Raw genomic sequence first — 14,398 nt, forward strand, 5'->3', positions numbered from 1 at the left:
GGCTCTTGGGCGATGTTGTGCTTTAATGTAGCCGCGTCATGGTATTATAACATAGCCAAAGAGTCATGCGTCAAAGCCACCTGGGCATGCACAAACTTAAAAAGTGGCCGGCAGGCTTCGCATGCATTTCCCACGTTCCTGTCTACTCAGCAGGCGTCCAGACGACCAGGAAGGAGTGACAGGTCATTTTGGATTTTTGATAACGCGCTCCTGACATTCGTCACAACGGACGGCAGCCAACAGATTCTCGCGGCGTCTAGATACTCGCGGTGTCTAGATACTTGCGGCGCTGTTATCAATCGAACAGTCGGCAACGAGAACAACCCTGCACACACATCGCCGCTCTTCGAGCCGATCACGCCAAATTGGCCACCCAGAACCAAGAGCGATTCCGTAAGGAGTCGCAAGCTCGACTTCGACTATTATTATACACCTAGAGACATCATGATCCATCTTGAAGATAGTCTACTCCAACACCAAGCGAACGTGAAGCTCGGTCCTCATAATCAGTCGAGTGTAGAATCCAAGTCTACGATGCAGTCCGCACCAGCTGGAACCAGAGGTGAATTGTGCAGAGGCGATGATAGTCGTAAAACAGGCAGCGGTGGTGCCACTCACGTCCAACGTAGTGGATGCGATATCAGTACCAAATTCCAACAAGAAAAGCAGGACGATGTTGTACGTCCATCATGCGATCGGAACGACCAACTCATGGATGCTTGCATTACCATCAACAAGGCTAGCGCAAGTGATAGTGAGCAGGGCCCGGAGTGCAAGCAGGTTCCGATCGAGCTGTTGGTGGAGACAGCAGGCTAGAGACCTGATCTCGATGCATATGTTCGACCTGCTCCATTACCCATGTCAATTGCCTGGACAGTAACATTGAAGACTATCGGCTCATGGATGTTGACACCATTTGGTTTCCTGGTCAGCCTTTTCACCGTCAATATAATCGCTTGGGCCACCATGCTATTCTTGCTTCTTTGCAATTTCATATCGGCAATGTGTTGGATTCCAAATCACAATCAAGGCTGGGATTATGATTGTACAAGCATGCAAAGCCCGCGACTCAAATGGATCGAGATCAACTCGCAAGTATTGAATGCTTTATTCTGCATCACAGGTTTCGGACTCGCTCCATGGAGACTTCGCGATCAATATTTCATCCTGGATTATCATCTCATCGCCGAGGCCAAGCATGGCAAAGTACGAAAGATGTACGGTCTCCGCAAATTGGCAGGTCAATACCGTAATTGGATCAGGCTGCCTGGATCACAATCCCTGGATTGTTCGAGTCTACCCAGCACCAAGGACCAGTCGAATCGACTGCAAACGACGAGCGACATGAGGGACAATATCATGCAGGAAGAATCGGATACACGAATACCTCTGCCTGTGAATAAACAACCAAATCCGCCCGCTACGGGAATTCGAGCACCGGGAACATCTATATGGAAGGTTGACGTTGTGGTGGGATGTCAGACCGTCAACACTCTGCTCCAAGGCGGCTTATGTGGTTTCATGTGGGGCTGGAATCGCTTCAACCGCCCACCTTGGGCCACAGGTTCATTAATCACAATGGCAGTCATCGTTACAATTATCGGCGGGATCGTGGGATACCTTGAGAGCCGCAACATCAAACGCATCGAAGGTGTCTCGCCGCCTGTAGATCGCCAGACAATGCAGCAAGCAATTCGGGACATATCTAAGGGACAAACGAGCTCACGTGCCCAGAGAACTCGGGCGATGGCGGTCGTATAGGAGGAGGCCACAGTCATCCAGTTCTTGGAGAATTCTGGCATGGTCTTTGACGTGGTCTTCGAGATTTTGGAATTAGTACTTGGGCTCGTGACCGGCACAGGAGCAGGCTTCCAAGCACTGGAGGAAGCGCGAGATGCTCTGAGTAAGTACGGATCGTCCGATTCAGGGCTAGATAAACTTTGATCTGCTCTATTTGTTTTGGAAATTGAGCAACACCAGGTCAGATGCCTTCCGTTGCGAACATCGCGCTTTCGTTCGCACAAGTTCTCTTGCATAGCTGGCCCATGGATTTTGAGAGGATGCAGGTGCAGAAGATAATCCCGACGAAGATTTGCACGCATGTGTCGAGACCCCTAGAATCGAATGCCGCCGCTAGCTGCATTCATCAATGACACTCCCGAAAGTGCATCAGCATGCATCGGCGAAACAATTCATCCAAAGCAATTCCTATTCAATAGAATAACAAACAACTACGTTCATGCATCGAGGTCTCCATATTCCCATTCCTTCTAATCTTGGTTGATCAAAATCATCGTCGATGCATATTTCCTATATTGACATTTCATATAAGAGTCGCTTGTGGAAAGTAATAATCGCGGCTAAAGTGGCCTATGCTCGGGACAAAATTTTGGACCGATGGGGGAGCACAAGCCGGCATCATCATTAGGTAGTTTTCGCATCTCTTGGGTCGTGGTGCGTTTATCATCATCTGTCCTTTTCATGTGCCATAGAGTTTCTTGATCATCTCATCTCGGTTCTGTTGCGACTTATCAACTTCTTTCATTTCATCCTTCTTTGCCAAGCGAGATTCTCGATAGACTGATCCGTGTCACAATGGCTGCCGATGACGCTTCGAAGAGCTGTAAGTTCTTCCCTGAATGCATGCATACAATCTCACGACAGCATCGTCATATTTGATTATCCATTGGCAATGCTCTTCATTCAATCCTAGCTGACAGCATACATAAGCAGCGCAAGCAGCCTCAAAAGCTGTGGATCAACAAAATGCCACCGAGTCAGAAACCAATCACGCGACATCTCAGACCAATGGCACAGTGACCAATGGCTCGGCAGAGGAGGGTGCAAATGGTGCAGATGACTCTACTGCTGCTGGTCAGCCGGCCGAGAGCGTCTTTCAACTCACGATCAAGCTGCCACACACTCCAGGTCAGACGCAGGTGATGGTCTCCGCTCAGGAACAGGTCCAGGACATTCGCCAATCTATCGTTGACACTCCGCATACTTTCCAATACTCATGCTTTCATCTCGAACATCAAGGCAAGCGTATCAACGACTTTGTCGAGCTATCCGAAATCCCGGACGTTGTCTCGGATCCGATCCTCACCCTCGTCGAGGATCCCTACACAGAAGCGCAGGCACGTATGCATGTCGTCCGTGTACGGGAGTTGATAGGAGCTGCTGGCGATAGAACAGACTTGGTGCTGGGTATCGATGCGGGGACAAGTTTGTGCGATGGAGTTGATCTGACTGGAGGCAACGGTGGAAGAGAAGATGAAAGCCCCGTGTCACACTACGACTTGAACGCACCTGGGACAATCTCAACCTTGATCCCACAACCGCGGGAACCTTCGCCAAAGACCGTCAAACAGCTCTCCCTCTCTGCTTGGAATCCGCCACCATACCACCTCCGAATGCGTGGGCATCTGCTTTACCTACAAGTCACCACGAACGAGGGTGAACAGCATTACATCACTTCCCACGTCTCTGGATTCTTTGTCAACAAGTCGACCAACACCAAGTTCGACCCTGCACCTCGAGTCACGCCCAAGTCTGCATCTGCTCATTCTCTCATCAACCTTCTTAGTCAGGTTTCGCCCTCCTTCGAAGCCGCCTTCACTCGATTACAAGAGTACAACGGTCAACGAGATCCGCTTGCGTCGTACCAATTGACCAACAGCATCCCTTCGGCGCCGTGGTTGGTGTCCACCGCATCCATCCAACAGCATCAAGCAGATCTGACTCGCACACAAGAAGCTTTCCTGCTGGCAGGTGCAGAGAACGCCGAAACCCTCCGAGACTGGAACGAAGAACTCCAATCAACTCGCGAGTTGCCGAAAGAGACGGTTCAGGATCGGGTGTTCCGAGAGAGATTGACAAACAAGCTGTTTGCCGAGTACAATGAAGCAGCTATCCGAGGTGCCTGCCTGGTGGCTCGTGGAGAAGTCCAGCCTCTCAACCCAACGGAGTCAAGAGATGCACAGATTTTCGTATACAATAACGTGTTCTACTCCTTTGGCGCCGACGGCGTTGGCACCTTCGCCAGTGACGGCGGTGACGAAGCAGCCAGAGTGGCTACTGGCAAGGATGTCCAGGGTGTGAAAGCTGTAAATCAATTGGACATTGACGGACTGTTCACACCCGGTACTGTTGTCGTTGACTATCTTGGTAAACGTGTGGTCGGACAGAGCATCGTCCCAGGTATCTTCAAACAGCGGGAGCCTGGCGAGCACCAAATCGACTACGGTGGTGTTGAGGGTAAAGATGTCATCGCGACGCACGAGGGTTTCGCGCAGCCGTTCAGTGAGCTAAGCAAAGCCATGCGTGTGAAGAAGCATGCGGTGTGGGATAAAGAAGGAGAAAAGCACGATCTCGAAGCCAGTGTCGAGACCAAGGGTCTTCTGGGTACAGACGGCCGTAAGTACGTGCTTGATCTGTATCGTGTGACTCCACTTGATATCGCATGGTTGGAAAAGCACAGAGGGCAAGATGAAACGATGGAAAATCGCTACCCACATCGCATGACTGTCCTCCGACCAGAACTTGTTGATTCTTACCGCATCACGAAGATGCGAGAATACATCTCCAAGGAGCTTGAGAAGAAGCGAGCGGCCAAGGAGATCGAAGCGAAAGCTGCAACCGAAGGCGAGGGCGAGGGCGAAGCCGAGAAGCCCAAGCCTCAGCAGCAAGAAACTGTTGACATGTCAAACTTCAGCTTCACTCTCAACCCCGATGTTTTCAGTGGGCAGCAGCCTCAAACCGACGAGGAGAAGGAAGAATGGGCCAATGATGAGCAGCAGGTGCGCGCGGTGTGCGAATATCTGACCGGCGATGTCCTGCCCAAATTGGTCAACGACCTCAAAGAAGGTGACGTCGGATTTCCGATGGACGGCCAGAGTCTTGTTCGCGAATTGCACAGACGTGGTATCAACATCCGCTACCTTGGATTGATGGCAAGTTTGTGTGATGAGAAGCAAGACAAGCGCCTCATAGCGCTCAAACAGCTCTGCGAGCAGGAAATGGTCGCCCGTGCCTTCAAGCACGCATGCAACCAGCAGCTCCGTGCCCTCCCTCCTTGCTTTGCCCAGAGTCTGGTAGCACACATGCTCAACTGTTTGTTGGGGACTGGCTTCAATTCATCTCCTCAAGCAGAGATCGAAGAGGAGGTTAAGGCGATGTACCCGGAGACTTCCTTCGAGTTCGAGAAGCTCAAGCCAGCCGCTCTCGAGCAAGAACTTCGGCAGCAAATTTCCTTGCGATTCAGGTACGACACTACTGGAGATCTTGTGCAAAATGGCAAGCAACTTCAACTCCTTCGTGAGATTTGCCTCAAGCTGGGATTCCAGCTGGAAGCCAAGGAATATCAATTCGCGAAAGAGCTTACAGCTCCCAGTGACACCGTCGTCGAGAAGAAGTCATCAGATTCATTGGCGGTACCACAAGTGAATGGTACATCAGCCAACGAAAGCAACAAGAAGAAGAAGTCAAAACGCACCGGTCACTCTCCCGCTCGGCCAGCTGTGCAGACACCAATTGCGGTGCCTGTCACCTTTTCTGCGGACAACATCCTTAATATCGTGCCGCTCGTGAAGGAGGCATCGCCGAGGAGCGTACTGGCTGAGGAGGCCTTGGATGCTGGACGCATGAGCATCCAACAAGATCAGAAAGAACTCGGCCAGGAGCTCCTTTTGGAAAGCTTGAGTCTTCATGAGCAGATCTATGGTATCCTCCACCCTGAAGTCGCGCGCGTTTACTACGCACTCTCGACACTGTATTATGGTCTTGATGAGAAGACTGCTGCCGTTGAGCTCGCGAAGAAGGCTGTCATCGTTTCCGAGCGCACACTTGGAATCGACAACGCGGAGACTGTACTTGCCTATCTCAACTTGAGCTTGTTCGAACATGCCACTGGAAACACACGCGATGCGCTCGCTTACGTTCGCCACGCATTGAATTTGTGGAAGGTCGTCTACGGAATCCGTCACCCTGACTCCATCACCACTATCAACAATGCTGCCGTTATGCTGCAGACCCTCAAACAATTCCACGAGTCACGTCTATGGTTCGAAGCGTCCTTGGACATCTGCGAGGAGGTATCCGGTAAACAGTCTGTCAACTCGGCTACCTTACTATTCCAACTTGCCCAAGCATTGGCGCTTGACCACGACGGCAAAGCTGCCGTCACCAAGATGCGCGAAAGCTACAGCATTTTCAAGGCCGAGCTTGGCCCCGAGAACCAGAACACTAAGGAGGCCGAGATGTGGCTCGAAACCCTGCTTCATTCGGCAGTCAACCAGGCCAAGCAAGCAAATGCGCTTCTTCAGAACCGCAAAATCCTCCTTCGCAGTGGCAAGCAGTCGGGTGTCCCGACCGGAACAAGACCCCAGCCGTCAGTCGGCCAGAGCACCAGTGCGCAAGCGTTGCCTTCCTCTTTGGCGCCCGGAAGCGGCGGCGTTGATCAGCGCAATGTCGATGAGCTGCTGAAGTACATTAACGGTGAGAGCAGTAAGCAATCGACACCGAAGAAGAAGACCTCCAACCCACGACGTCGACCACAGCAGCGTCCTGCTGCGTGAGGACCGAAAGCATAGGACAAATCATATTATCCTCTCGGCGATACATACTTAGAATCATGTCTCGATGTTGGTATTCGCACCACGAAATAGCGAATTGTCGTGCTTGGTTTGTCATGCTATGAAAGGATCGATCAAAAAGGGTGAAATGCTCGAGGTGCAATATTTGTCAATGGATCTCGCTTTTCGCGATTTCTGGGTGACTAATCTGCGAGTTGCGCCTCTGATTAATCTGTTCTCGATCGGAACATCACACCCTTCTTGACCAGATCCTGCCTGTGTTTCTGTTCGATGACGGTCCATGATGAGAATAGAGGCACTGGGAAACGGCCCCGAGGTTTTTCAAAATGCGTCCACTTTGTACACTTACCATCACCACTCCTGTTTCCAAAGGCTTTCGAGCCGTGATTGTATTATTGTTTGCATATTCGAAAATATGTATTGATCTGTTTTGATCTGGGAGATGTGGGTGCAACGGTACGAAGGCAATGGGGCACACGTGCCAGACCAACAGCAGCAAATCCAGACCAATATGCCGCTCGCAGGACATCCCCACCCTGCGGACTAAAATAATCCCCAATCGAAGGCGATCCAAAAACTGCACTGACATGGGTGTTGGAGAACACGAGTGAAGCAATCGCACAAGGACCTCTTGAACCTCCGAAATAGATTTTTACTTTGTTCGTTACGAAAATTGGCTGGTAAGGCGTGAGGTATGTCATCCGCACAAACAATAATTGAAGCAAGAAATGGGGTTCAATTCAGTCCGCGGATTGATCTCGTATGAACTCTCAAGCGTGCCAAAATCATGTATGCGGGGACTCATCGTTGCAAAAGATTTGGTGGCGTCTTGCTGCAGCAGCAGCGGTAAGCTTGTACCGACAACATCCATGGATGTGCAGCAAATATGCATCATCCTGCCTTCGAACCTGCGATTAATCGATAGCTTAAGGAACTACTTCCCTGGTCACTGTCACCGGATGCATTCGTTGTGATAGATTTTGATCACGATGCGTACATGGGCCCTGGATGCTGAAAATTGTTAGCAACACAACGCGTGGGGCAATTTAATTTGAATCTGACATTCCACCATTTTCTGACATATCGCGGATGCTTGATAGCGTCCAATTGCACCATGCAATCAGTAGCTGAGGTCCCGAATATGTTGCGCCCGGAACGCCCGGAACGCGGATCACGCCTTACTTATACGACGGCTCGGATTGGCAAATGCTTGATATGTGCTTATCTGCCCACTGCGCCATGCACTTCCAGCATGCATGTTGGTCGCAGATCGCTCCAACAGCTTTGCCGTTCCGTTCTGACTTTCCTCTAATGCGGTCAGGTTGGCTCTAAACCATTAGCAATCCCTGGTGCGTACCGCCGATCTGTTGATCATGTGCATTCTGACAGGCTCGGGACACGCTATACAATCTGGTTTACGCACTGTTGCCGTTAAAGGCGCAGGTATTAAGAATGGCCGGGATCCCTTCGATGCTGCCGGAAGAGCAGTGCCTTGACCAGTCTGCTCTCCGATTGCATCGTCGTTACACCTGGGTCGTTTGTCACAATGGAGTTCCACGAGAGCAAAGACAACGGTCTCGACATCTCGACATCATGGGAGGAATGCAAAGATGCTTCCTTTGTCGAATCAAAAACGACTGACCCGGTAATGGCGCTCAACGAGCAGGAGCGACTAGTTGAGAAGAAGTTGCTTCACAAGATTGATTTTCTAATCATGCCTCTGGTCATCCTGGTCTATATCCTGAACTTCCTCGACCGGAGCAACTTTGCAGCTGCGAAATTGCAGGGTCTGCCAGAAGATCTCAACTTGACCTCAAATGATTACCAAATCGCCCTCAGCATCTTATATGTCGGCTACGTAAGTTTTCAGGTCGCCCAAATTCTTGCCGTACGCCAGACTAAGCTGCGATCGTAGATTCTCATGCAAGTGCCGTCGAATGCGCTTCTCAATCTTTCAGGCCGACCCTCCTTGTACATTGGATCATGTACCGTCCTCTGGGGACTTGTTTCATTACTCACCTCTCTCGTGAAGGATTACACGGGCATCGTAGTTGCTCGCTTCTTTCTTGGAGTCGTGGAAGCTCCGTTCTTTTGCGGTGTCTTGTTCTACCTCTCCTGCTGGTACACGCGGGCGGAGCTGAGCTTACGTATGACCATCTTCTTCGCTGGCTCCTTGCTGTCAAACGCATTTGGTGGCCTCGTCGCCGCAGGAATTCTCAGCGGTCTCAACAATGCGCGAGGGCTGCATGCCTGGCAATGGGTATGTTTTGATATGCGTTCTGGCTCCAATTGTGATTCCATTGACTGATCCGTCTTCAAGCTCTACATCGTTGAAGGCTCGGTGACTATTGCGGTCGGGATCGTCATTGTGCTTGTGCTCCCGGACTTGCCTGAGAACTGGAAGGCGCTCTCTCCAGAAATGAAAAGCGTCGCTGTCAGGCGTATCACGCTCGACGGCACAGAAGCAGATGCTCCTGGGACGGAGCCAATGAGCCAGTGGCAAGGGATCAAGCTCGCGTTCACTGATCCCAAGACATACATTCTAGCCGGAATCTATCACGGTCAGTCGTTGCATTTTTATGTTTGATGCTTTAATTTCTGACAGCTCGTGCAATACAGGCGTCGTTGGCATGGCTGCAATCTCCAACTTTTTCCCGACTTTGACGGAAAGTCTGGGCTTCGGCCGAGTCATCAGTCTATTACTCGTGGCGCCGCCATTTGTCCTAATTACAGCGATTGCCTTGATGTACGGCTTCATCTCTGATCGAAAGGGCGTCAGATTCTGGTTCTTCGTCTGTCCAGTGCCGGTCGTGATCATCGGAGCATTGCTGTTCATGTTTACGGACAGTTTTGGTGCTCGATACTTCAGTCTCTTCCTACTTGTGTTCATTTACACAATGTCCGGGATCGTAAGTGGCACCCTTGTAGTTCCCAACAACGCCACCGAAAGTTTCCCGATGCTAACAATGAACCCATCTTGTAGATCTATGCATGGATGGCAAGCTCAATCCCGCGACCACGTGCGAAGAGAGCAGTGGCACTGGCATTCATTAATTGCTTTGGCAACATAGCTTCCGCTTGGACACCGTTCATCTACACGGCCGAGTCTGCGCCTCATTTTCGACTTGCAATGGGAGTCAACATCGGCCTGATCAGCAGTGCGGCCATATTGGCTGTGGTCTTGAAGTTAGTCCTAGAGAAGGAGAATCGCCAATTGGCTATCATGGACGGCAGCAATGGCAAAGAATTGTCCGAGCGTGATCTGGCGAACTTGGAGAGGATGGCACGATTGGAGGGGATCAGTCCGACCCAGGCGAAACAGCAGTGGAGCAATTTTCGATACACGATCTAAGAGTTCAACAGGTACAAGCATAAACATAGACAATTTGATCTTTCTTTTCAAGACATGGAATTTGTTGTGAATTTTATTCTGTATCGAGGACGGATACCCGCTTTGCCTTCACAGGAATCGACCAAACGAGCACGCTCGAGCACGCTTCTCGCTAATTGAAACACTCACGTCTTCTAGGTTTATCACTTCGATGTGAGGAGTCTACGCTTCGCTCCGTATGTTGCTCCTGACCTCTCCAGGAACGGACTTTCTGAAAGCATAAGGTGGAGGAGAGGAAGTCTCCGTAGCGTGATGTTATATCACATATCGGCTTAATGAGGGATGTTGATTAATTTCACTCGTGATATGGAGGTTTTCTCGCCCGCAGAGCGGTAGGCAGAATCACATGTCAACAGCACCTGTGATCAATGCAATGCTGCTGGCGTAGCTGGTGAGGAATACGAAAGGGGCTCAGAGAAGCTTCGAGAAAACAACAACGGTCAATCCGACAAGAAAATCCTGCAGACAATTTCATTATTTGTGCACAAGCCGGAACATGTACCGAGAGATCGAATTATACTGCAGTCAGCTACGGTATATGAATGGGCATTGATTAGGCGCCCGCGAGTAGTTGAGCGAATGAGGATACGATGGTGTACATGCGTGCTCAGGATTGTGTGCGTTGGAGGAAGGAAGTACTTGGGCTGTCTTGTACATATAATTGCTCGGACGGGGCATACTATCTTCGCCGCTCGCCCCGCCGAATTGCCGGTCAAATCCTCTCCAGCTCGTTCACCCTTTCTCGAGTGTGCCTAATACTACAGAACCTTGCAAGCTTTCAATGCGAATCTTGAACGAAATTACAGCATTTCGAACCGCTCGCCTTGGGTGCTCGTAAACTCGAACTTTCTTTGTTGCATCGTGCGAGCGGAGCATTGTCTCCAGTCATCGAACTTCATCGGCACTGCTGCCAGTACATCATTTATTGCAAATATCATCGGACATCAGGGAATTTATTGCAACCAGTTTTTAATCTTTCGTTTGAGAGTCCTCTCCCCGCAACCATACGAAATCTGGTACGCAAATTACATCAGCTTCGGCTGCAGTATCGAAGGAATTCGGGGGAATTCGAAAGAATAAGCTGCCCACACACCCGGGGTCAATTCGATGCCGTCGCTGTTCACGTTCAAGAAAAATTCTAGCACCAGCACCAGCACTCCCGACAAACGTCCACCATCATCTTCTACCACACCTTCCTCCTCTGCGAAAGCACCAAGGCCCGACTCGCGTGGCAAGCCCACACGACCCTCTCTCGACACAAAATCCACTGCGTCAAAATTGCGGGATCGTGAACGGCGGCCCAGCTCACCACGTTCGTCATTGTCCTTTCGCTCCTCCCGCCGCTCGCCGGATGAGGACTCACACCCGCTGAATTTGCACCCGGACGAACTTCGTCGCATGAGCACGCGTTCCGCTATGAGCAGTCCACGAGAAGAACGTGAGCCCAATATGGCTGCTGCGTCAGATCCCGAGCCCATGGAGACAACACCTGCTCCCGAGGAACCCCGCACCACACCTGCCACCAACGGCGTCAACGGGGAACACAGCAAGGGAGAAGAAGAGAATCGACCGAAACCTCCTCCCCACCGAACGCCGACAAGCCCACCTCCCAAACCTGCGAATCGGCCTGAAGATGCGGAAACATTCAAGGCAGCAGGCAATAAGTTTTACAAAGCCGGGCAGTATGGAAATGCCATTGATGAGTATACCAAAGGTTAGCAGGAGTTCACGTGCACGCACAGCAAGTATCCTAACGATGGCCGAATGGAACGCTGACATGATACGTCTATTATAGCCATCGATGCCAATCCACAATCGTCCACCTATGTCTCCAACCGCGCGGCAGCCTATATGGCTGCAAACCGATTCGTCGAGGCTTTGGAGGACTGCAAACTCGCCGATGAACTAGAGCCGAACAGTGCAAAAATCCTACATCGATTGGCCAAGGTTTACACATCATTGGGTAGACCACAAGAGGCTCTCGACGTGTACGATCGGATGCAGCCGCCCGCGACGGCCAAAGATAAGGCGGCTGCTGTAAACATGCAATCACACATCACTCAAGCGCAGGACAGCTTGGCAAACGGGACGAGTGGGTCAATGGTGCTATACGCATTAGATCAGGCGGAGAAAGGCTTGGGATCGACTGTGGCCCCTCCACGGAAATGGAGGCTGATGCGAGGCGATGCATTCCTGCGGATAGGCACGATCAATAGTCTAGGAGACGCACAGAACGTGGCAATGAGCTTACTGCGCAACAACAATGCCGACCCGGAGGCATTGGTCCTGCGTGGCCGCGCTTTGTACGCTCAAGGCGAGAACGATAAGGCAATTCAACATCTCCGGCAAGCGCTCTCGTGCGATCCTGATTATAAAGATGCCGTCAAATATCTGCGATTGGTGCAAAAGCTTGATAAGATGAAGGAGGAGGGTAATGGACACTTCAAGGCGGCAAGGTACCAGCAGGCAGTTGATGTCTACACTGCTGCGCTCGAGGTGGACCCGTTAAACAAGAGCACAAATTCTAAGATCCTCAACAACCGCGCCATGTGCTACTCTAAACAAAAAGAGTGGACGTCTGCGATCGCTGATTGCGACAAAGCTATCCAGCTCGATCCAAGTTACACCAAAGCACGAAAGACTCGTGCCAAGGCGCTGGGTGAGGGCGGAAATTGGGAGGAAGCTGTACGGGCATACAAATCCATTGCTGAGCAGAACCCTGAGGAGCCAGGCATCGCCAAGGACGTACGTTATGCCGAACTCGAGCTCAAGAAGAGCTCGCGGAAGGATTACTACAAAATTCTAGGAATCGATAAGGATGCCAACGAGACGGGTATCAAAAAGGCCTACCGAAAACTCGCAGTCATTCATCATCCGGACAAGAATCCAGGCGACCCCGATGCGGAGAACCGATTCAAGGATATTCAGGAGGCGCACGAAACGCTGATCGACCCGCAGAAGCGGGAGCGGTATGACTCTGGAATAGATCTTATGGATCCTCACGAGCAACATGGGTTCGGTGGCGGGGGATTTGGTGGCATGGGTGGCGGTGTTCAAATCGATCCTGAAATGCTGTTCAACATGATGGGCGGCGGTGGTCGAGGTGGCGGAGGATTTAGCCAGTTCGGCGGTGGAGGTGGATTCCCAGGAGGAATGGGCGGTGGACGTGGCGGATTCCCAGGTGGAGGCTTCCCTTTTGGTTAACGCGGATGAGGTGCGCAGATGGACGATTCGGAATCGATCTGCGTCGGAGCACGGCGCGTGCTCTGACGAGCCACGTTAACGATCATCTGGAACGCCCATGTCTGCCGATGCATCACTGTATCTGTAAGGATGAGCACCACGGCCAATTATGGTCATCGCGGTTGGATATGAGTATCATCGAGTTCCGCAAGGGGCAGGAGGCGGCTCTGCTCGCAGTCAAGCAACTCCGGCATCGCTGGGTAACATTTAGAGGGCGGGCGGCGGAGCTGATAATCGGCCTGATGACTTGACGATACAACGATGGGAGGGGGCTAACGAGCCCCTTCGCTGGGGGAACCCGGGTGTCAGTTGTCGGTGAAAGGACAGCCGATTTCCTTCTGTCGCTCCCTACCTAAGAGCTATGCAACAACACTTTAGATTCCTAGAAACATTTCATGCTGATGCACGAGTCCTCTCAATGATACATCTCTCGCACGAACTACATGCGATCCCCGTGTAGACCAGTGATTTGATCCTATCGGTCACGATCGCCCTGGCTCTGTCGCACCATGGACGCATCAAGTGGCAGTCCAGGGGACAGCGTAAGACGTCACGCCGCCCGCGCAATCCTCCGGTCAGCCTGCCAAGCGAAAGTGATGTGGATGACAAGTTGGTGTATCATGGTTCTGGGACATCGGGGCCCGCAGAGAGCACCATCACGAGAGTTTCGTTCATCCTTTGCTCGGTACATCGATCAGGCTTGAACGTGGTCGCTAATGTCGGGCCGTCCGGGTGCTGACAGCCAAGGCTACTCCTGCATTTGCGTTCGCGTCTGTTCCGGAGGCCGCCCGTAAGATTCGTCATCCGAGGATGTCCAAATTCTGGAGCGTGTCAAGTAAAATGCTCAGAACCTTGGAAGGTGGCTATATCGCCGAAGAATTATCGCCATTGTGCTGTTGGGTGATTTGGCACGAGCAATGTGTACTACCGTGACTACCTAGATGTACATGTACTGTACCTCTGGGATTGTGGTTACAGGCCGCCCCCAGCCACGCCTTTGCTGTCAGCCGGAGATCAATGCTCTATTGATGATTGGTCCCGGGTTGTATGTTTTCGTCCACAAGACATTTGTAATCTGCAAGAGACTGTGGGCAAATATCCTTGCAGCAACCCTGGTTCGTATCGTAGAGATCATGCACAGGTCATTTTCTGCACAATATGTCATCATGGG

General features: G+C 51.4%; 5 protein-coding genes across 5 annotated transcripts; all 5 read left to right on the top strand.

Moving 5' to 3' along the window:
- Nucleotides 1-12: 12 nt before the first annotated feature.
- K489DRAFT_370017 (uncharacterized protein) lies at nucleotides 13-816 on the top strand (the record flags this gene model as incomplete). Its single annotated transcript, XM_033603095.1, has 1 exon — nucleotides 13-816. The coding sequence occupies one exon, from the start codon at nucleotides 13-15 to the stop codon at nucleotides 814-816; it is 804 nt and encodes a 267-aa protein (XP_033460734.1).
- Nucleotides 817-834: 18 nt separating this feature from the next.
- On the top strand, nucleotides 835-1,761 carry K489DRAFT_317274 (uncharacterized protein; the record flags this gene model as incomplete). Its single annotated transcript, XM_033601227.1, has 2 exons — nucleotides 835-1,294; nucleotides 1,370-1,761. Coding segments are annotated over 2 exons (852 nt in total), but the record flags the coding sequence as incomplete, so codon positions are not given.
- Nucleotides 1,762-2,473: 712 nt separating this feature from the next.
- K489DRAFT_205044 (uncharacterized protein) lies at nucleotides 2,474-6,699 on the top strand. The gene is made up of 2 exons (XM_033599612.1): nucleotides 2,474-2,623; nucleotides 2,731-6,699. Exons 1-2 carry the CDS (start codon nucleotides 2,596-2,598, stop codon nucleotides 6,573-6,575), a joined length of 3,873 nt encoding a protein of 1,290 aa, XP_033460736.1. The 5' UTR covers nucleotides 2,474-2,595; the 3' UTR covers nucleotides 6,576-6,699.
- Nucleotides 6,700-7,888: 1,189 nt separating this feature from the next.
- K489DRAFT_379688 (MFS transporter) lies at nucleotides 7,889-9,978 on the top strand. Its single transcript, XM_033604716.1, has 5 exons — nucleotides 7,889-8,451; nucleotides 8,509-8,853; nucleotides 8,914-9,154; nucleotides 9,213-9,502; nucleotides 9,577-9,978. Exons 1-5 carry the CDS (start codon nucleotides 8,140-8,142, stop codon nucleotides 9,943-9,945), a joined length of 1,557 nt encoding a protein of 518 aa, XP_033460737.1. The 5' UTR covers nucleotides 7,889-8,139; the 3' UTR covers nucleotides 9,946-9,978.
- Nucleotides 9,979-10,935: 957 nt separating this feature from the next.
- K489DRAFT_205081 (TPR-like protein) lies at nucleotides 10,936-13,607 on the top strand. The gene is made up of 3 exons (XM_033599613.1): nucleotides 10,936-11,698; nucleotides 11,780-13,081; nucleotides 13,108-13,607. The coding sequence occupies exons 1-3, from the start codon at nucleotides 11,092-11,094 to the stop codon at nucleotides 13,476-13,478; spliced, it is 2,280 nt and encodes a 759-aa protein (XP_033460738.1). The 5' UTR covers nucleotides 10,936-11,091; the 3' UTR covers nucleotides 13,479-13,607.
- Nucleotides 13,608-14,398: the final 791 nt, after the last annotated feature.

Source organism: Dissoconium aciculare, assembly GCF_010015565.1.
Source record: "Dissoconium aciculare CBS 342.82 unplaced genomic scaffold K489scaffold_5, whole genome shotgun sequence".
NCBI lineage: Eukaryota > Fungi > Ascomycota > Dothideomycetes > Mycosphaerellales > Dissoconiaceae > Dissoconium > Dissoconium aciculare.

What these genes read in the sequence shown, in the direction of transcription:
- K489DRAFT_205081 (XM_033599613.1), top strand. Translation starts at nt 11,092, where the DNA reads ATGCCGTCGCTGTTCACGTTCAAGAAAAATTCTAGCACCAGCACCAGC. An exon ending in CATTGATGAGTATACCAAAG is followed by an intron (nt 11,699 to 11,779) that starts GTTAGCAGGAGT and finishes CGTCTATTATAG; the next exon opens with CCATCGATGCCAATCCACAA. An exon ending in CAACATGATGGGCGGCGGTG is followed by an intron (nt 13,082 to 13,107) that starts GTCGAGGTGGCG and finishes GGATTTAGCCAG; the next exon opens with TTCGGCGGTGGAGGTGGATT.
- K489DRAFT_205044 (XM_033599612.1), top strand. Translation starts at nt 2,596, where the DNA reads ATGGCTGCCGATGACGCTTCGAAGAGCT. An exon ending in CGATGACGCTTCGAAGAGCT is followed by an intron (nt 2,624 to 2,730) that starts GTAAGTTCTTCC and finishes AGCATACATAAG; the next exon opens with CAGCGCAAGCAGCCTCAAAA.
- K489DRAFT_379688 (XM_033604716.1), top strand. Translation starts at nt 8,140, where the DNA reads ATGGAGTTCCACGAGAGCAAAGACAACGGTCTCGACATCTCGACATCA. An exon ending in GCATCTTATATGTCGGCTAC is followed by an intron (nt 8,452 to 8,508) that starts GTAAGTTTTCAG and finishes CTGCGATCGTAG; the next exon opens with ATTCTCATGCAAGTGCCGTC. An exon ending in TTTACACAATGTCCGGGATC is followed by an intron (nt 9,503 to 9,576) that starts GTAAGTGGCACC and finishes CCCATCTTGTAG; the next exon opens with ATCTATGCATGGATGGCAAG.